Source organism: Protopterus annectens, chromosome 1.part1 (assembly GCF_019279795.1).
Source record: "Protopterus annectens isolate FY-2018-M chromosome 1.part1, PAN1.0, whole genome shotgun sequence".
Classification (NCBI taxonomy): Eukaryota; Metazoa; Chordata; order Ceratodontiformes; family Protopteridae; genus Protopterus; species Protopterus annectens.
This window is the reverse complement of record NC_056726.1, coordinates 448,967,584-448,990,639: the sequence shown is the minus strand read 5'-3', so window position 1 is coordinate 448,990,639 and position 23,056 is coordinate 448,967,584. Positions and strand designations below refer to the sequence as shown.

At 36.6% G+C, this 23,056-nt stretch overlaps 1 protein-coding gene across 1 annotated transcript in view; it reads right to left on the bottom strand.

The window, feature by feature from the left end:
- Positions 1 to 12,541: 12,541 nt before the first annotated feature.
- The window catches only part of GNG4 (G protein subunit gamma 4), a 938,259-nt gene continuing 927,744 nt past the window's right edge, over positions 12,542 to 23,056 (bottom strand). Inside the window, exon 5 of the mRNA XM_044075815.1 lies at positions 12,542 to 21,680. Coding sequence (XP_043931750.1) covers positions 21,552 to 21,680 — 129 coding nt within the window. The 3' untranslated portion in view covers positions 12,542 to 21,551. The remainder of the gene's footprint in view (positions 21,681 to 23,056) is intronic.

Sequence of the window (23,056 nt, the reverse complement as noted above, 5' to 3'; positions counted from 1 at the left end):
TTTATCAGGTTCCATGACTCGAACCCCAGAATTACCCCCCAACTCCTCCAGGAGGTTGGTCTCAGCTGTATTCAGATTAGAAGTATATCTATTCTTGCCAACCTTCCTCCGTATATGTTGTTCAATCCTATTCTCTAGGTTTTTTAACTGGGGGTGTAAAGGGGGGTTGTATGAACTCGATTTTTTGAGATTAACTGCATGTGGTTGAGAAATGTTACCAAAAATATGTTGCAAATTTAATCTACGTATAAAGAGTTTAACATCCAACATGGTGTTAACCAAGCTGCAACCCCTACTAGGCACAAATTTAAATCCTTTGGTAAATAAAGAAAACCACGTATCTGAAATTTCCAAATTACTGTAATTGTAAATATGGTAATCATTGAAGGAATATTTGTAATATAGACCAATAGGAGTAACCACTATGTGCTCTACATCTCCCAGTCCCCTCTTTCTCCTCTCTGTTTCCCCCTCCAACCCTGGGCAGGAGGTCCCCTCCCCCCCTGCTGCATCCCCATGGGTGGACCCTGTATCTGTTGTTGGTAGGACTGTTGACGTAATCGTTCCGATCTCCTGGGTAAAAAATCTTCCTGATAGGGTTCTTCAGAATGAGTTACTGGTGGAAAAGGTTCCGGGAGTGGAGATGATTCCGGGGCTACCCTAGGATAATCCCTGGGGGCTGGGGGTTGCCCATACCCATTTCTAAACAAGGGGGGATTTGGATATTGTCTACCTTCTGCATACTCCCTTAAATCTGTGGTGGCGGTGTTTGCTGGTCTCCCTGCCTGTCTAGCTGCTTACTTTTGGTTGAGTTTTTGGTTTCTGCAGCATTTCTTTTCTTTTCGTTTGGTTTGGTTATGGAGGCAGGTTTGAGGAGTCCTGCTGCTAGTGCATGCGGCGCTAGTGTGGAGGAAAGTGAGCATTTTGCGGCTTCCTGGTCACACCAACTCACGGGACAGCTAACTCAGCTTGTGCAGCTACTCACGCCCTTGGGTCAAGGGTTACAGACTGTCATTTCGGAACAGCGTGAACTGCTTAAGGCGTTCACTACTAAACCTGTTGGTGCATCCATGCCTTGTGGCTCTAAATCTTTTCGCGGTGTGTGTGATATTATAGACGAAGGTGTTTCCTGCAGTTTTGCTCACACCCCGGCTGTCCTTCGCAAACAGAACGAGGAAGTTAGAACTGCTGAAGTTCATCATGACGTGTCTGAGGATCCATCGCCGCCTTCTTCATTTAAGGACTGGGTGGCCCACAAGCCTGTTTTTTCATTTCATGAGGACAATGTGAGTAATGCAAATAACAGTTCCTTTGCTGACAATATGCGTTTGCTTCAGCAAACGTTACATAAATACAAAACCTTGGAGCTGGACAATTTGTATTTAAATTAATGTTTCAATAAACACATAGTCCCTAAAGGATTACGGGTATACAAATACCCACACCATGTTGAGCGTGGCAGTGAATTTCATTGCGAGCTCATCAGACTTTTTGATGAATGTGGTTTGGGGATTGTTAAAGCCATTATTAAACGAAACGAACTAGAAATGCAAGTTTTGTTTAAAGATATTTTTAAATATCATGATTTGATTAGTGCTGACTTATTGTTCACTATTGAGGTGGAAAAACAGAAGTACTTTGAGATGAGAAGGCATATCGATCAGCAGTGTAACATTGTACTAAACCGTAAATACAAAAAGTTAAACAGAGATTTAAGGGAGTATGCAGAAGGTAGACAATATCCAAATCCCCCCTTGTTTAGAAATGGGTATGGGCAACCCCCAGCCCCCAGGGATTATCCTAGGGTAGCCCCGGAATCATCTCCACTCCCGGAACCTTTTCCACCAGTAACTCATTCTGAAGAACCCTATCAGGAAGATTTTTTACCCAGGAGATCGGAACGATTACGTCAACAGTCCTACCAACAACAGATACAGGGTCCACCCATGGGGATGCAGCAGGGGGGGAGGGGACCTCCTGCCCAGGGTTGGAGGGGGAAACAGAGAGGAGAAAGAGGGGACTGGGAGATGTAGAGCACATAGTGGTTACTCCTATTGGTCAATATTACAAATATTCCTTCAATGATTACCATATTTACAATTACAGTGATTTGGAAATTTCAGATACGTGGTTTTCTTTATTTACCAAAGGATTTAAATTTGTGCCTAGTAGGGGTTGCAGCTTGGTTAACACCATGTTGGATGTTAAACTCTTTATACGTAGATTAAATTTGCAACATATTTTTGGTAACATTTCTCAACCACATGCAGTTAATCTCAAAAAATCGAGTTCATACAACCCCCCTTTACACCCCCAGTTAAAAAACCTAGAGAATAGGATTGAACAACATATACGGAGGAAGGTTGGCAAGAATAGATATACTTCTAATCTGAATACAGCTGAGACCAACCTCCTGGAGGAGTTGGGGGGTAACTCTGGGGTTCGAGTCATGGAACCTGATAAAGGGGGTGGTACAGTGATCATGGACCAGCTCATGTATGAGACCAAAATGCACAACCTCTTGATGGACACTACTAAATATACTATAGCTTCCTTGAACGAGGTCAATATTTCTTACAAAAATATTGATTTAGCCCTAAAGGATCTTTTGGACCAGGAAATCATTGAAGTAGACATCTACAACTTCCTGGAAAACTCTCACCCTAAGGTACCCGTCATTTTCGGGGTACCTAAGGTGCATAAACTGGCGGAGGACCCTCCAATGCGTCCTATTGTAGCAGCACAGGGGTCCAAAACTCACAATTTATCAAAATTCCTGGATTGGAAGTTGAAACAACTGTGGGGTAGGCAAGAATATCTTCTTAAGGACTCGTGGGAATTTCTCCGAAGGGTTACGCCAGATTTATTTAGTCCTGATATATTCTTTGTCACCATAGATGTGGTTGACTTATTCTCTGTGATACCCCACAGTCTAGGGCTAGAATGGATGGAGGAAGCCTTATGGGGTTGTAACGGAGTGACCAACAACGATGTTCATTTGGTGTTGCATCTATTAGAACTGGTATTGAAGTACAACTACATCTATTTTTCAGGAGAATATTTTCAGCAGACCTCTGGGGTAGCCATGGGGGCCAATTGTGCCCCCATATATGCAGATATTATTCTGTCTGTCTGGGAACAAAAATTTGTTATGAATAGTGAATTTTCTAAATATTGGATACACTACTCAAGGTTCCTGGACGACATCTGCATTTTTTGAGTTGGGCCACGGGATCGCATAGAAGATTTTGTGGGTTACCTACACAATACTACGGAATTTTTACGTTTTACTTACAATGTTTCTACCAAACAGTTGAACTACCTGGATGTTTCCCTTAGTAAAATGAATGATTGTTTCAAGTCCTGCGTTTACAGGAAACCTTTGTTTTCCAATGGGTATTTACATTACACCAGTTCACATCCAAAATTCCAAAAAAGATCTATTTTGAAGGGTCAGTATGTAAGGGTGTCCCGTATGACATCAGAAGAAAACGATTTTGTCATCGAAGGGGAGAAACTAAAATCTTTCTTTTTGGAAAGGGGGTACCCTGCAGTTTTGATTAATTCTGTATTTGAGGAAGTCAGAAATCTTAGATCTAGTCGATTTGCCCCCATATTGGGGAGGCCCAAGACAGCCTCTGAGGATGTTCTACTCTATGGGCCCAAAGTTAAATTGAGCCCTGAACAGATGTTGATCACACAATACAGTCAACATGCAGGAGAGATTAGACATATTATTGAGAGGGAATTTAGTGACTTCAAGGAATTTACGGATTTGGCCAACCTCAAAGATTTAACATGCAAAGTAGTATATAGGAAAGGATTTAATGTGAAAAGGTCTTTAGAACAGAGTACTAAGGTGAGGGGTAAAAACACGCACAGAAAGGGGACGTTTCGTTGTGGGTGTTGTACACAATGCAAATATATAATAGACCAGGACAGTATATACTTGGAAAGCAGAAACAGAAGATTGTGGGCAGATGGTTTATACAACTGTAACTCCAGGGGATTGGTGTATTTGGCTGCCTGCCGTTCTTGCCAGGCATTTTATGTAGGCAAGACGGAGAGGCAGCTAAGGAGGCGTATATATGAGCATGCCTATGATATACAGAGAAAACTTAACACCAATGCACTTTTTAGACATACCCTGATCTGTGAAGGAGCTTCTTTTAAGTTCTTTGTTTTGGAATCTGTTGTACAGTGTAGCAGGGGGGGTAATTGGTCTGCACGTTTGTCCCACAAAGAAACCTGTTGGCAGATTTTACTGGAATCAAATAAGTACCCTGGGTTGAATGATTCCATATCTATAGCCCCATATCTAAAATTAAAGGCAGAAAATTGTAAGGTCATGGATACCTATTTTGGCACTGTGTAAGCAATATGAATTTACAGATCTAGACACTTGCTTTCATTGGTTATGATCTATAACTTTTTATATACTAGGTTAGTATAAATTTTATATTTTTATAGTTAGGTTTTATTACCTATATATACTTTTTAGTAAAATATATATGGAACACTGTTATGGGTATGTGCTTTTGTTACAACACATATAAACCTGATGATGTTGCTGTTTTTTCTAAAACATTTTTAAAACAATTTTTAAAATGTCAATATGGTTCGGCATTCATACACATATATATTTTTATCAAGTATGTATTGCTTTAAATCTTTATTAGATTATCTATTTAATCATTGAGCAGCTGTATATAAAAAGAATGTGTTGAGGTGTGGTTTTTATTCTGATGAAGTTGTTTTAACAACAAAAACGTTGCTACAGTGGATATACGTTAATAAAATACTTTTATTGCCTGAACGTGCCTTGTTTCTGGAGGAATACTGTTCTTATTGTGTGTTGGCGGTGTTTGCTGGTCTCCCTGCCTGTCTAGCTGCTTACTTTTGGTTGAACTTTTGCATGCTACTTTGCCTGGTGAAGTCAGTAATATACTGGGGAAAGTAGGTTTTGCCATGATATTTTCATATATAGTACATTGATGAATTTGGGTGGTCTCTGTAAGTGGAATTTATGCTCAAAATTTACTGATATTTATAATCCTACCTAATAATCCAGGCTCTACATGCAATTAAAAAAATTATAGTTGTGCTATTGCTAACATATCATACCATATTACATTATCAACCACCTTCCCCTCTTTCTAATATTTCCATAATTAAGCTGTCTTGTCATTATGTTAATTGCTAGAAATCACAGGTAATATTACAGTATCTTTTTTCAATGCTCTCTCTCTCTCTCTCCCTCTGGAAGGCAGAGATTATTTGTTTTGTGCACGTTGAAGAACTGTCAGAAATATTATTTGTTACCGTAGTGTCTGTGGGAGGTTCCTTGAGCTGAGGTGTATTACTTTTCCTGTCAATCACAGAGCTTCTGAAACTGTTTGCAGTTTTAAATACAAATGATGGCAGCTTTTTTCTCCTTTTGACTTTAGAGTTTTCTATTCAGCTATTAGTCATTTTGAAAATTGTTTCAAAATTTTTGATTAGAACTGTATTTTGCATATCAGAGTTTATAAGTATCAGGTGTCTTCCATCTTTATTTACTGTTTTCACTAGACTGCTTGCTCAGGCTACTAGATAGTGAACTAAGGTGGTGGTGCTTGGGCTCTTGATCATGCCAGAAATTTAATTTATAAGTACTGATGCTGGTGGATCCAGCATCAACTGCGGTGGTGGTGCTGCGGTAGCATTGTCACCTCACAGGAAGATGTTGTCCTGTTCGATTCTCAGCTAAAGCGTCTTCTGTGTGGAGACATGCGTGAATGGGCGTACCTTCGTTGAAGGTTGTGCATCAGGGCTGGCAACTCGGTACATAAAAATCTACTGCCAATCATTAGCGGACCAGACTTCCGCTGTGGCGACCCCTAACTGGGAAAAGCCGAAAGATACAACATGCTGGTGGATCCAGCAAGATGCCTTCTAGTGATATATAAGGATTACCTAACAGTTCTGGCTATACATATGTGGGTATGTTTCTCAGAAATAAAATTAAGACTCTGTTAGTTGATTATACTCACAGTCAGATATTTAAAATATGATTACCATTTAATTGGTAGCCAGGTAACATGACCTATTTTAGTATTAATTTAATTACATTCTGTCACACTCAGATGAAGACAGATGGCAGAGTATGACAAGTATGCAGATGACTGAGCTTTATGTTTGGTGTGTATGTAATTCTTTTAAATATGACCATGTTGGTTAAATAATAGTCTTTGATTTAAATACTTTCCTCTTTACAAATTTGTACACTGTTTTCTTATTCATCTATTTTTTAATAAAGGAAGGGGTAATGAGAAATATAAAACTACAGTTAAGACCTTAGACTGAAAAAACTGAAGAGCATGGTTTGAATTCTTTCAGACTGTATTTAACAAACTGTCAATTAATTTTTCTTGTTTTCCCAAATAGGGTAGTGACCAGTTCCTGAGTATTTTAGCGTCCCATAGATTCATACCAATTCCAAGAGTTTACTGAGCTGGGTTTTGATGTTTATTAATGTCATTTTTGTTGGCTATCATTCTTCATTGATTTACTGGTAATGATAATAATTTAGCTTTCTGTATCGAGTAGACTAGTGTGGGTGATTGATTATTTTATCCGACACTCAATTCTTTTTACTAGTCTTCCTTATGCTAATTCTATGCTATGAAAATTTTAGCACAGCTTTTTAAGCAAATGTCTCTGATATACTGGGGATTGGTTAGAATATTTTATTTCTGCATGAATTCATCAGAAGAAAATTTTCAAGATGTTCTAAACACTTGAGCTGTATCGTCTTCACTGTCTTTTTCAGTCGTTTTTAAGGAAAATAGATGAGTCTTACACAAGTCGTTAGAAACATCTAGAATAAAACAAACTGTATCTTGAAATTTGTATTTTAGTGGCAGTTTTTAATAGGTTGAAGTATTTTAAAGGCAGTTTTTAACAGATTGAAAAACTGTATTCTTCTATGACTAATTTTGAAGTAACCGCTGTGAAACTGTTCATATTTCGATTCGATAGTCATGAGCATCTTTTATGTGGGATGTGTAAGCTGCTACTGCTGCTAATGCATCTTCTGTGAAGTCTCCAGAGATTTCTTTTTGAAAAGGATTATGCTTGCGGACTTTTTACAGTTTACTGAAAAGCAGCAGTCCCTGCAACACATCACACTGTTTAGTCTCCCTCATGAAACACATTCCAGTGGAACGATTTAGCAGATGCTTCATAACTCTAAGCAAGTGTGGAATCTTCCTAAACCTGTGAAATGTTGTTGAAGCATTTCTGGTCATTTTCTAAAATTGTTGCAGGTCTTTAACACCAGGTTTAGGTTGCAGTGGCTTTAAATATTACAGGTAGAGATATCTTGAGGGCTTCTGGTTGGATTAGTTGTTTTTTTTCTTCTTCTTTATTCCTACTTTGAATCCTCATCTTGATGGGTTCCTATCAGAAGAGCGAACACTTAAATGAGTGAAGCTCTTATATCGAACTTTAAAATGCGAAACCTGAAAATGTCAAAGGCACGGAACATCGATTTTTTTTTCCTAGGGAAAAAATTGAGGGGCCATTCTTCGGACTTTGCTGTTTTCTCTACTGTGGTGCAGTCTTGGAGTTAGTATATTTAAGTTAGTGGGTGTGGGGGGGGGGGGTGAAGCCCCACACTTTATTTTGCCTATTGTTTTTTTTGGATCAGGGAATTTTTTTTCCCCCTGGGAAAAAAAATCCCTGATCTGTTCCTTCGACATTTTAAGGTTTCGTATTTTTAAGTTTGATGAAAGAGCGTTCATTATTTTTACCATTCGATCTTGTGATATAGACGCATCTTGATTGGCATCTACCCAATGAAAAATTACTTAGTTATAGTTTGTATTCTACCAGCATTGAAAGTAATGACAAACTGGTATTCACTTTGTTTGAATGACTGGAAATACACAGTGAATGAGGTGTAGATGCCTGTAGGATTATGGCCAAATATAATAGGTGGAAATCACATGGACACTTTAAAATTTTTGGTGTGTAGGATAGTGATTAGGTTTCTACTGATATTTATAAACGGGAGTAAATGACTCCGATTTACAATGCAGAATGCTTTGTACCATGTTTGCTTTTCCTTTTCTTTTTTTAAATGAAAATAATTGATTGTGTTCCTAGCTTGGGTATTTGGATTTGTATAAGTAATGCCTACTTTTTTAATTATTGGGCTACTTTAAGGATTTGATTAAGTGCATTCATTTTGTAGGAATTACTATCTTATATGGATTTAAGCCTTTAAGTCTTATGCTGCAATTGTTCCCTTTGCAGTTTGCCCTCCCACACACACAATATATGAAGGTTTGGTACGTTTTGACACTGATTGGGAACACCGGTATCTGTTTATGAATACAGTAATAGTTTTTATATGTGTGGTATATTCACATCTTCCCTATGTCTGGGTTTTTTTTAGTGGAGGCTCTGGTTTCCTCCCACATCCCAAAGAGTAGGATCTTGTTCACCCTATGACTCTAAACTGGGTTATGGGGGTATCAGAGAATAATTAATTAATGAATGAAAGAAAGACATAACAAGTATTAAAAAATCAAATGAGTCACAAATAAAATTTAAAATAGATTACATTTTTCACTTGTAGATAAAAAATGCAGTTCTTCAAGGGTGAGCAGTAATAATTTGTATCATATCAATATATATATATATATATATATATATATATATATATATATATATATATATATAAATAGTGTAAGCTAAATATGCTAGTTTAACTTACCTTCATTGCGGAACTATGTATTTGGAGATGATGTATACACTAGCCTGTCATTGTATCCCTCACTGAGAACGAGACATATTTTCAACAGAAATCAATTTTTTTTGTTTTATGGAAGAACATAACCTTTGATTGAAATATATCCTTCCTACCATATTTCTTGTTCCATCCTTAAACACTGGGAATTGAAATGCTGGTACAGTTAAGTAGAAAAAGTCGAGGATGAGCCAATATTATCAGAAGAAACTAGATGGATTTAGACAAATTTTCTGTTTATTGTATGATGAACCATCAAGCTGCTGGGTAGACACAAAGGATATTATACAATTGCTGGTATCAAACAGAAAAAAAGAATACAGCAAGATAAATATTTAAAATATCCAGATCTCAGAAATCAGTTATATAAAATCATCACTCAAATAGCTGGCCAACAGACTAATATCAGGCACAAGTTAAAATGTCAAAGGCATAAAAAAACTTTAATCTGATTATACTGATGTTTTAATCTGGACAGAAAATTGACATATGCATACATTTCCACACCTACACATGTATTTATGTATGTGTGTGTGTGTGTGTGTGTGTGTGTGTGTGTGTGTGTGTGTGTGTGTGTGTGTGTGTGTATATATATATATATATATATATATATATATATATATATATATATATATATATATATTTATATACATACACATTGCACTCATACACACACACAAGCACAAGTACACACACCCAAGCATACACACACTCACTTGCACACTTCCACTTGCACAAATAACTATTTCATGAATTTTTCTGCAGTTTGAAAGGTAAAAACTAAGCAACTTAGTACATGATTTTTAAACTATAATGGAGAACACTTTCAAAAGATGAGCAAAACTTTTTATATGGCAATCTTTTTTCCATTATCTTCATACAGAAATATGACTATCTAATGTGGAATATGAATCTGCAGGGATGATAATGTGCCTAAGGTACTGAACAAGTTACAAAACTATCTTCAGCTACAGTGATGGAAGATGGTTATTCACTTACGGTAAAATTAAACCATTGGGTGAATGAGCCATACTATGGCTTTAAATCATTATCCGTGTTATGGCAGCAATATAACATATTTTTAAGCTATAAACACATGACTGAATGTTACATGGTTACCTCCCCCCTTTGTGTACAGTACTTGGATTCTTCTTGATCTTTCTCTATATATTTTCACACTTTCACCCATGTTTTCTCTTTTGCTACATAGTCAGATATTTCTTCAAAGAACTCTGCATTCTTTACATCCCAGTGCATACTTAAATTTACCTGTTGGACATTTTCCTTACGACTTGCTTTGCTGAAGACTTATAGAGGCTCAACAGCCATCGATGAAGTGTAGATACTGATTATAGTGAACACAGCTGAATGTCACGATTTCAGACGTGAATATTCTATCAAGTAGCCTCAGTTCCTTGTTTACATCAGAGAGACACATAAAAGGTATCTATAATATATTCCCATGGTGCATAAGGTTCATAGGTTCATAGGTAGGTACTAGGCTATCGGCCCTAGGGCCTATACAAGCCTAGCCAAAAAGGCACCCCTGCTTTCGCCACCCAAGAAAATTATTTTCCTGTGCCCCTGTCGAGCAGAGCCACAGAGGTGATCCCCAGGGTGAATTTCTTATTTCCCATCCAGTCATCAAGATTTTTTTTGAATAGTGCTAATGAGGAGCTTTGCTTGATATAGATAGGTAGTTTGTTCCAGAATATGGGAAGTCTCTGGGACAGGAATCTATCCCTCCAGCATGTTCTGTTTATTGTGGTGACAAGGTTTAGGTCCATATCCTATCTTATTTTCTTACCTTAATAGCCCATGTTACCTTCCCTCCTGTCTCTGTCATAGCCATGAAAGATAGCAAATGTATCTACCCTTCTGTAAAATAATAAAAAATTGTGTTACAGATGAACAGGACTCTCATATATTCTATCCTAGTCTTCAGCAGAAGACCTGCTCTTCAAACCTCCTGTTATACTGGCATTAGAACCCATAACTTAGAAACTATATAACTTAACCTAAATGTTTTGTATTTACAGACAAGGAAGCAAGATGAAGGATGGCAAATTGTTGTACAGTGAGTGCTTCATTTTTACAATTGGTACAAATATATTTATGAGTATATTATGATAGTAGTTTAAGCAACAGATAAATTCAGGTCTGCAAGATGTGCAACAGGAAGGCTTACTAGGCTTCATTTTCATCATTTTAGTGGATGGAAACTATATTGGCAAAGAGTCTCCTTCCAGGCTTATATTCAAATCAGTCATGCAGCCAAAAGTTTGTGGTTGCTGAAGCAAGCTATCAATTGTTTAGACACGTATGAATTCTTCAAATAGTTACAGGAACAAATTTACAAATTGGTTTAATATATATATATATATATATATATATATATATAGTTAGTCTTGAATTGAGAGAGGTGACAATAGTTGATGATATATGAAGCTAATATTATTATTCCATATGAATAAAGAGAAAGAATTCATATTTAAATTACAACTCTTCAGTAAACAATGCACTTTGTGTGATATTTTCAAAGATATCATTGTTGATGAAGATGAAAGACTGAAAGCTATATACCTGCAAAAGTTCAAGAGATCCCCATGATTATAGCTGGACTCATATTTTTCAGTTAGAAACTAGATAAAGAAGTGACTGAAAAGGTGTAATTACCAATTACTGTGATGCACACCAGTGGCTTATTTACAGAAGGCAACAGAGATGGGGATGTTGGTGAAAGTTCTCAAGGTGTTAGCAATTTAGAAACCCCTGATGCTCTCTGGTGAATACTATAGCTATGATTACTAACACTGACCATCTTTCAATTGTAACTTAGAACTAAGATCCAATCTATCTTTAGCTCAAAAATTACTCAAGCCAACTGATTATTTGTAACATTTGGCAGAAAACACAAGAAAGGGTACTAAAGGAGGAGGAAGACAAAATCAGTGAGTCCCGATTCCATCATAGTCAGCTACGGTACAGTTAAATGAATGCAAGAACATATCATTCAGTAGTGAAATGGCATCTGTAGAACTGTTCTGATGAAGTCCTGTTTTGGACAAAAGCACTAAGCTGAGTGGAATATTACAATTTGTTTCTTTCAATTTCTGGTGCCTGTTTTTTGTTCATTGTGATTTGATGGTTATTTAATTAAACAAAACAAACCTTTGCTGAATAATTTATTTAAGGGAATATACACAGATAAAATTAACAAATGAATTATTCCTGAAACTTTAGAAAATTATTAGAATCAGCAGTGTGGGAATTATACATCTTGGGGCTTAGTTTATATTGGCAGTGGTTTGTGCAGTGATCTTAACGTAGAAAAAACTGAGGTCCTTGCAGGCAACAGTTATTTATTAACTTCAAGCTATTGAAAGACAAGCAATGAGGTATGTATTATTCATGTACATGTCTGATCCTGATCTTACAGGTAAGTTGAGGTTTCATATTTATAAACTGTAGCTAAAATCTCACAGGTTGGGAACCACACAGATGTGTTACTGAAATCTGAACCAAATAGCAATGCAAATTGCAATTTTTTTTAGATATGAATTGGTGAAAATTTTGATCAGGACCCTCTTTGAGGCTGACAGTTGTAATTAAAATTAGTTAATTAATTAATTGCCTTGGATATTGTATGATAATGGGTGTGTAACAATATTTTTTGTCTATCTGAAATGACGAAGCTTGTGCAAAAGCATGTTTGTTTTAAGAGGCATTAATATTACTGACTTTGTATTGCTACATTTCATTTTTTTTAGTTACTGGTTGTTTTCAACACAGTGTGTTTTGTAGCCAGTTTTATTTCTTTCTTCCAATGGATGTATATCAGCCACCTCGATGGTTAGTCCTTGATAACCCTGATTTACATACACAGTGACACCCAGGACTGTATAAACAGGAGCAATACATCAAACTCCCAAAAAACATATGATAATAATGACACATCACCCCATGTAATCCTCAAAATAGCCATAATACCACTCCTTCCCACCATCAAAGCAAATATCTTGCAATTGGTAGCCTTAACATTAGTAGCATAAATAGCAAATGGACACAACTAGAATTCTAGCTTCAGAAGCAGAGCCCCATATATAGGGTTAAGGTATACTGACACTTATAAAGATGCTAGCCCTAGCACAATACTAATTGTAGGGGTGGCATTAAAATTGGTACCATCTCAAGCTACTTACTCATTTAAACGTTAGTTGGTTCTCACGGTAACCTTTATGATACAACCTTATACATTCTAACCACCCATGGCACAACTACTGTGACTATAAAGACTATTCTTGACAAAAATACTATCACTCACCAAACATAACAAGCCAGTAATATTAGGATATGTAATTCTGGACTGCACTGAACCCTACTATTTGTAGCCTACCAGACTTAGTTTCATTCAGCTTAACTGTGTTGGCAAACCATGGTGCTAAGATGAACTGCAAATCCAAACAATCTCCATGATTAGACATTTTTTAGAAATATCTCGGAAATCATATACATGATACAGATGCTTTCAGATGAACTGAGCGATGGCAATCCTTTGTTTGCTACCTGATCACTAAAAGCTAAGAAACTGTGCCCATTGTTTATAGCTAGTAGAAAAGTATCCAAATCCTTTAAGGACATCTCATTCTCTGAGCTTGATATGACTGACTGTACCTTCTTATTTTATGTCACTGACCCTAACACTGCCTTTATTTGTTTTGTATGACTTATTAATTCCTATTCAAGGAAGCTATACCACTAGGAAATCTACATAGATGAAAGGCATCATGGATTGCCCCCAGTCTAAACCAGCAAAATACAAATCCAAGAATATTGCTTTACTGGAAAGGGACCATATTTTTTAACCAAGAAAATTAAAGGTCTTAAATCAATTCTTTCTTTATACTTAGTAGTCTACTGGATACTATGAGGTCACCTGAGTCTCACTTTTTGGGCATGAAAGATACAGCCCTGTTTGACCTCCTATATCTTTGCAAAACAAGTGGCTCTACAATAATCCATTCTAGGGGCCCATCTCTACATCAACAAATAAACAAGACTGACAGGATGGACGGACGGCTTGCTCCTTGCATTCTACACATACAGACAGTGCAGGCGCAGCAAAATACTACCTTGGCTGCCTTTAAGGCTAGTCGTGACAATTTGATTGGTAGAAAAATATGTACTCGGCTTATCATGTAAAGCCCTGCCTGATTTTGGGTGTATGCACTATTAAGTGCATGTGAAGGTTGGCAAGAACTTTAGGTGTCTACCTAATAGTGTATAAGGGTCAGATGCATTGCTGGTACCATGAACCAGCACCCCACAGCCTCTCCGCACTTCAAGTGAAGAGCCAAAAAAAGGCACTTTACTGTATTAAGCCAACTGGCTTATTACAGTGAGATCCACCCCCACCTTCATTGGAAAAAGAAAAAAAAACACACATTCCTTATACTGGCACACCAACCAGATGGCCAGATTCATGACACACTCTCCCTCCCTCCTACTCCAGCCATTTAGGCCCCATTTCTGTACTCTGTCCCTCCTGCATAGTTTATTAAAAAATAATAATTTCTTCTTTTTTTAAACTGCTGCAAACTGCTTGCTACAAATGTTGCAAGCAGTTGATACAGTTTAAACCCTGCATGCATGGAGTGCTACAGTGCTCATGTTTTAATTAAAAAGTTTTTTTTTTCCTTTTAAACTGTAGCAAACTACTTGCTACAATGTAGCAAGCGGTTTCCACAGTTCAGAACACACATGGAGTGCTACAACACTCAGGTTTAACAACAAATGCAATACTGGCTTTGCACCCAGGGCAGTTGTCCCACTTACCCTGCCCTAGCTATGCTACTGATAAGGCTAGGCATCTTACAATTCTTTTGATCAGTTGTGTAGTATTGTTCCTGTGTTCTTATGTCCCTTTGTTCCTATGATAAGTTTTGGGAGGATGGATATTGAAGATAAAAACATCCTTTACAAAAAAAAGGCAAACCACTAGAGTCTATACTAACGCAATGTTGCTAAGTTCACATACTGTCAGGCAAGGAGACTATCCTGTTAGAGACAATCAAAACATTTCTGGAATATAGTAAAAACCCTTACCATTCAGATAATATACCTTAGTAAAATCACCCCAGATTAACTAAATCTGCTTAATGACACTGCATATAACACTTGTAGTCCCTCAAAACCCACATACTTAATCTTTCAACTCAGTTACAACTAAGAAACCTTTGCACATGCTCCTTAATTAGCCACTTTTTGGCTTGAAATCAGTCAAAGAAATAAATTAAGGAATACATTAATGAACTGCGCGACCAGTTTCAAATAGTCTGACACATCATCTGTTCTTTGGTGTTAGGGATGGGAAAGAAGGTGGTCTAGCTTACATTTTTAATGTTTCACTTGGTATGCACATATTCCCAAATAAATTCAACCACGCAGCCATCATCTCTTTGACCAAGACAAGTAGTCCTATGGCAGCAGAAGACTACTGTCCAGTTGCAAATTTGAACCCTCTGGCAAAAATTCTTAAGAAAATCTTTTGTAACTAAATGCGAGAATATTCTGCAATATGATATGTTATCTAACAGGTAGCATGGTGTTAGGTCCAAGTATAGCAACATAACTGCTATCATTTAGTAATTAAATCTACTCCAACATAGAACAGGATCTATAGGCCAGATTCTAAAAGAGCTGCTGTCAGTTTAAGTCTGATTCTGAAAGACTTGATCTCAATGTAAGTTACTAACTTTGGTGTAAGGCCTGTCTATGTAAAGGCTTAGGCCAGGGACCAGATTTCGAAAGACTCGTTCTCAGTGTAAGTGGTCACTTATACCGAGAGCAAGTCTTTTGGAATCAAGCCCTATATGTGTAGACCTAAGAGGAACATTAAAATGTGCAGATCATAACCTATTAATTCAAACTAATACTGTGGCATGTTTCTGAGGAAGTATGCCTCTAGATTTCAAACTTAAACAATGGAACCTTCATAGTCACATCGATCTCTCCACACACAATCAATTGTACTTGTCAGAAAGGGGTTCCAGAGTGCTCAGCAGTGGGGTCACTTCCATTCTCACTGTTTGTAAATAACTTCCCCTCAGGGCTAATATAAACAATTTTATTTATGTGGATTGCTTAGTTCTAGTTAGGCATAGGGCTAATACTCAGTGATTTAAAAATATCTTTTGGAAAGATATGCTAAATTATGGAACTAGTTACAAAACATATGTCGCAATACAAAAAAAAACAAAAAAAACTAAAAATAACTGTAATGTTTACCAGGCACGTCTAAGAGACTTTTCATTCCTACCATATATGAAAAACAGAATCAACTCAGCTAAAGCTGGCTTTAACTAACCTATCTACTCTTTAACCAAGCAAGACAAGCCATTGTCGGCAGTTTTCTACCACCACAAATAGAATACCCAATTCCTATCATTGCCCTATAACCAACCCAAAGCATAAACATTTTACAACCCCCCCCATAAAATAAAATACTAAGGTTCATCTAACTCAAACCTTTTAATGAGCACCACTGCGCAATCATTAATAACGCTAAATGACTATCAGACCCTGCTAGGGCAATGTCTAGATAAAACATACACTGACATTGAAGCTAACAGATTACAGCTACTGCCCACCAATAAAGAATAAACTTCAATTTAGAAATTGCTCATGCTCAGATATGAGCCTAAATGAAACCATTCTGTATAGATATCCTTTCACCATAGCAGTAGCTGAAATAGCCTTTATTAAAATGATCGGCAAACTGAAATAGCCATCCCAAAACATACAAAATGCAAACAACTAACTCAGATTTGGGAATCTCCTCAAAAAAAAAAAATCTCCTAGAAGAAAGCAAATATTCATGCTACATTAATCATGTTTAACCTAAATTGTATCCCAGGTACATTCTAATACTGTGTAAATGAGTTACCAACTCTGGACAAATAAAGGGATTCACTAACCAAGAGTCATTGTAAACATATCCATACACAGCTTGTAGTGATACTTTCTAGCTACATAGCTAACATTTAATACTACATACACTTACTCTGCCTTCTTACTGTCTAACTTCCTGCCCACTATCCTTAACATCTATAATACGTCCTAAACTTATCCTTTTTACTGATGTGAAGTGATCTATTGTGTCAGACGTTTAGTCACAAGTTAATGTAGAATTAATTGTACTTGATGCAACGTATGCTGTTGATGGAAAAGTATATGTCTATAGTAACTTCATTATAATTTTCTATTATGTTTGAGATGTTTTGGCCCAGATCATTCCTGAAGAGGGTCCTTGGACTAGAGTGCTTAGCTGGTTAACAAATGTAAAAATACAAAATAAGTAAAATGCAAAGATTGTTATCAGCTGACATTATAAAATGACAATAAACAGGTTAAGTCATGATGCAAAGCAAGACTTCACGGACAGACCATATATGCTTGCTTTTCTTACAGACATCTCTTACTGGTTTGCATAAGTAGGTAGTGTCAAGAATATGCCCTTTAACATCTTCTTTTGGGCAGTGTTTTTCAGGTTGGGTAGGACAAGAACTGGACTAGATTTATTGTAGTATTCTTAGACTACAGAAAGCTAAGTGACAATGTTACTGCAGTTTGGAGGCATTCGCCATGCATGATTTCATTCTAGTGCATTACTTCCAAAGGCATTTCTGCCTATTCTGATGTCATCCTGGTATATTTTTCTTAAGTTAGCTCTTCCTATCACTCTGTCCTAGTGTATGGCTATGTGTGAGAATCTAAGTGTAGTCTGCAGAATACCTGCATGCTACCTTTCTAGGTACAGGAATGAGCAGATGTCATGGTTGAACTGCACTTAATCTGTGATTTCATTTATTGCATTAAATAATCCACTTTTTTATTTTCAAGACTTATTTTGCTAATTCTCTGCTGTGTTCCGTACAAGCATCCTATTTTAAACTCTGTTACAGTCATGGTTATTACTACACATATAATGAAACACTTCACTTTATAATGGGTATTTTCAGGCACCAGATATTATCAAATGTGGGCAAATTCCTGAAAGTAGCATAGAGCTATGCATTTTTGGAATCCTGCCATACGTGAGGGATTTTAAATATTTATTTAAAGATAATGTGCATCAGCACAGATCCATTATGACCTGGTAGGGTCAGATGGACTGCACCTGTGAGGATACTCCTACATAGAGATGTAACAGTTTAATCCACACAGCTACTTGGAAGTGGTGCCATGGACATACTGGTTTTGTTTCCTTTTGGCAGCCAGAGAAAAGAGGACAAAGCTTCCCCTAGTCCACACATGCGTACACAGGAATTATTTATTTGGTTTCTTATCGCTGCTGTCATACTATGGCTATTCTCACTGCTTGTAGTATCTGTTCATTCCCTCTGTGCGTGAAATCTAAGTATGCGAGTCCTAAAGACCCTTACACTGCATGACATCACCTTTTGTGATCTGCCATTCAGGTAATTTCTCCCTTCACTAGCATATCACATGCAATTATGTCAGTGTAGAAAGTGTGCATACCTAATTTTTGACATCTGCCTCTTCCCACCCATGCATTTTCTCACTTACTGTAAGCCTTTCAGTCTCCACAATAAGAATGCAGGACAGTACAAAATGCTAGACTATGAAAAAATCAATGCGGGATACTTGCTTAGGGCGATACTTGTATAAAGTGTGACATTACTCCCCTACTTAGTATTCTGATCATCTCTTCTTATTTTAGTATGTTATTGTAACAATTATTTGATTCAGTTATGATTCAGAAAACAGGCACCAGACAAATCAACGAAAGGGCCATTTTTCTATAACCATGTTGCAGTTTTACAAAGAAAAAGGCTCAGAATGATAGTATCTATATTTCAATGTAAAAGACATTTGGGAGTATGCTGTTGTAAACTTGTAGCTGCAACTGCACAAGTTAGCAATCTGACAAAAAAAAGTTTACTTAATCTAGGCGAGTTAAGCAGTATTCATGTATTGCAAACAGACAACAATGATTGCAGTTTATCACTGACAGTCCCAAGAACATGACAAAGATGATCAGGCTGTGCACATTTCTTTGCTGACAATTATTGCTCTGTCTTTCTGTACATCTCATCTGTTCCAGATAGGCAGACAAAACATGTATTGGAGGAGTTTAAGAGACAGCAATGGGCAATCACGGTTTGTGTTCTTGTGTGACACTGAAGTCAGTGCACTATGGCAGGCATCTGTCACTGCATCTTTTTGCAATTATCTATCATATACTTTGATATGTGCTGAAAACAGAGACTGCTATATAATTAAAGTAAAACTTATCTTTCAGTGCCATCTGGTGCACTAATCTCTCCGAATATACACTTATATGTACATCTTTATATGCTTGCCATCCATGTTAAATAAAGTGACACTGAAACCATTTTTATTAAATGATCATGCAGTGAGAATTAAGGGATTATAGTCATGTTTCTGGGTTTGCAGCTGTTTATAGGGAAAGGCATGCTACAAACTCAGCACTATGGAAATCACTGAAGATCTACCCTATTCCCAAGCATATGCATGATTCTGAAAAATCTGTCTTTTTTGTTTGCTTTCTATTCTTGAGTTAACCTATCTATGAGGAGAAGACAAGAAACAGACTGATATTATCCAAGTTGTGTAAATAGTTTTTACACTTGTAGTTTTTAATCAGTGTTTCTAGGGTGAATACTTTTGCATTGACAATAACAGCAATAAAAAAATTGCCCTCCTGTTTTCTTGCCTACACTACTATCTGAAGAGTTTGCTTTAAGGCAATTATTTTGCCTTTAGAAGCTGGAAAATCTATTTATATGAAAGGAGGGGATCATAGGTAAGACAAATTCTGAGCTCTCTCTTTGCAAACCTTATTTTTCTCCTCTTCTTCTTACCTTTCCTGTCCTGTGTAGCACTATATCTCCATCTTTGTTCACATCTTTTATCCTGTTTTGACTCACTCCCACAAAAGATTATTACTGCTTCTACACTTGAAACTATGCAGAATTTTAATTAGCTAATGGAGTTGTTTTTATGAATTCAGAGCACCTTAGATAATAGATAAGACTGAGGTAATTAATGGATTTTTATACACAGGAGAATTTTCAAAGATGAAACATGGAGAACTGTGTATATCCATTTTTATGCAGCACATTGTCTGTCTGACTCTCTCTCTCTTTCACTTCTTACTGTATAGTATATAAGGGATAAAATATTTTGTACTCATATGTACTTGCTATGGTATGACAAAAAATTGTCTATTTTCATTTCTGCTTCATGTAGTAATTTTCAGATTGCAGCTTTCAGCTATGTTATGTAGCTTATGCGTATCTTAAGAACAGAATTTGGTGACAACATTCAACTGCATTATGTCACTAGTATGCAGTCTTAAGCAGGACTTATATCATGATGGTGACTGCAAGACATCTTTAAAAACTGTGTGTAAATTTCAAACCTCCATGGAGCCTAGAAAAAACTTTGAAAGAAGGAACAGAAAAATTAAATCACTATCTGAAACACTGCTAATGTGAAGAAAAAACAAAATACAGTCAGTGAAGCTGTGCTCTGATAAATATGTATTTACACATAAGTCAACGACACCCACCCTCCTATACCTACTTAAAAAGATGAGGGGGGAGGCTTGTTTTATTCAGATGGCGTCTCCCTTTAGAGAGGCAGCTGTAGCATATTCTCTGCTTCAGTGATGAATTTTAAGTACCAAAATAGCAACAGAGTGACAGGCATAGGACCCTCCCGAGACAAGGCTTATGTTTCTGAATCTGTACATAGACTGTCAGCAGAATAAACCAGTTTTCCTCTCCTATAGTCACCATGGGATGCAAATTAGAAACAAAAATGATGTGTTCTCTGTCTTAATGTAGTAGAATCAACTCTTGCCATTAATTCACAAATTGTAATCTATGCCTTAAAATAACATTATTCATGGCATCTCAGCATACAGCTTACATTTTTGGTACATGTGATTACTTAGTCCAAAGATAACAGAATACGAAATAGTGGAAAAGTTGCAGATATGCATTTTGTACATGCTTAAAATTAATGTATTATCTGCCAGTGAAAAAGAACTACAATAAATCTTATAGAATGGTACGTATGTCACAGTGACCACTAAACCTCTTTAATCAAACCTTCACTCAGGCTTTTGACACGTGTAATGATAACAGCTATAATAATTAATTTAATTGACTTATGTCATTTTGTTGAAAAAGTTGTGCTTTACAGTTATTTTATATATACAAACCCATAAGGGCAGTTTAAAATGGGATAATAAGTCAAGTTTTTTTTTTCAGAAAGCTTGTTTAGCAGAAAGGGTTACAACAGTATGAACTTTTCCCCATCAGAGTTGCAATTTGTTTTATTTCCCTTCTTTCACTTCAATTTTAAAATTTTACCTGAGAAGCCAGATTATTTTTTTTAAATCCAACAGTCATATGCCAGTCTCAAACCCAGTCTTACAGAAAAAAAATCTGTTGGTCCTCCAGCAGTGTCTTTTTATCAAGGAAACAAAGACCACAGCCTGGATAGTGACTGGTTTATGTTAACTTTCTGAAAAATGTAAGCATTTGTATCTCCAGTTAGTAAACTGCTTGTGCTTTTCAAAATATTTAAAATTGTAATCAGTGTTAAGTGGGAACTTTCTGGAAGCATTTATAACAACATGCATAAGTAATGCTGAGCTGTTCCTGTCCTGACAGACACATTTTTTCTTGCACCAAATAAAGTTCTACAAGATGGCACAGAATAACTTTTTCTCTCTGAATGGATTTTCTGACGCTGGTACTGGTACTACCAGTGGATCGTCCCTGACGTGAGCCTCACAATACGCCACTAAATCGGCTGCAGCCTTTGAAACCTGAAAGAGAGCAGAGGAGAGAAAACACAGCATAATCAAATCAGTGAATGAATACATTTTTTGTTTATTAATGTATCTACAACTTCTTTACTTTTGTGATTATCTCAGACTTAAATAACAAGGGTATGCCTGCACTGCTGTACCTATTTGCCAGTTTGTATGATTGGCTCTCCTACTGTAGCTTTCCCTTTCTGTATCCACTGAACAAAAATCATATTTTGTTTACAGACAAGTATAATTATCTGCACTTTCTGTTGTCTGTGCAGTCATATGAGGGAGAAAATCAGCTGTTCTATTGCAGAGTGTCTTAATACTGTCTCAACTACTGTTACAATGGCATTTGGTAGCTACTAACACAATACACCATTCTGTCCTTATAACTTCTTTATGGTTTATTTACTTTACCTTTTTCTCCTAGATACACATCCTAAATCAAACCATCTAGGATTGTTCCTGCATGTGTCGTTAATTATTCGACATGGAAATACACAGAAAGGCAAGTTTGAGGGATTTGAATTTATGTCTGTTAGCAGAAAGATACTTATTTGTAGTATGTTTTCCCTGCTGCATAGCTATTTGTAAAACCCACAAAGTGGAGTCTCTAACTATATATAAATAAACCACTCAGTGACTGTCACTCTTAGTTTATTATACACCAAAGATTTTCACCCCACAGTAAGAATATCTGTTACCCAAACTTCTAATGCTTAAGTATAGTTTGACAGGGATGAAGCTACTGGGATATAATGACTTGTAGCTTAGGTATTTGTCTCTCACTAGTCTATGCTGAAGTAAATGAGACACACAAATGAAAACTTTCTTCCTTGAACTTGTCAACATTTCCATTCTACAAAATATAAAATTGTTCATTTGGATCCAGAAGACCAGATATGTTTTTCTTATATCCACCATTCAGCCATCCATACCATTGACATTATATCACATCCCTGCATTTGTCGGACAAAGGTACATTCGGTAAAATGCAGGGGGAGAGAGAGATCTAGATTGATATAGATAGATAGAGATATATATTTGACATTTGATTACTGGGATAGTCCAACTGGGTCAACAGAACCCATTTTCAGTGGAGGCCCAGGGAGAAAAGCTCCACATACAGACATTTAAAACATTGGCAAAAACATACTCCACATACAGAAATTTAAGACATTATAACATACTCATGGCATTAAAATTCATTACAATAAACTTCTTGTAAGATCCTGTAAAATCAATAGACAGTATAACTTGGGATATTTGAACATGGCAGTCACTTATAATACAATAAACTTCTTAAGAGTTCAAATTAAAGAACTAAGTTTACAGGTTAACAGCACGGAGTGGATGGGAGTTAGAATAAATTTCTCGTATGTTGAGGT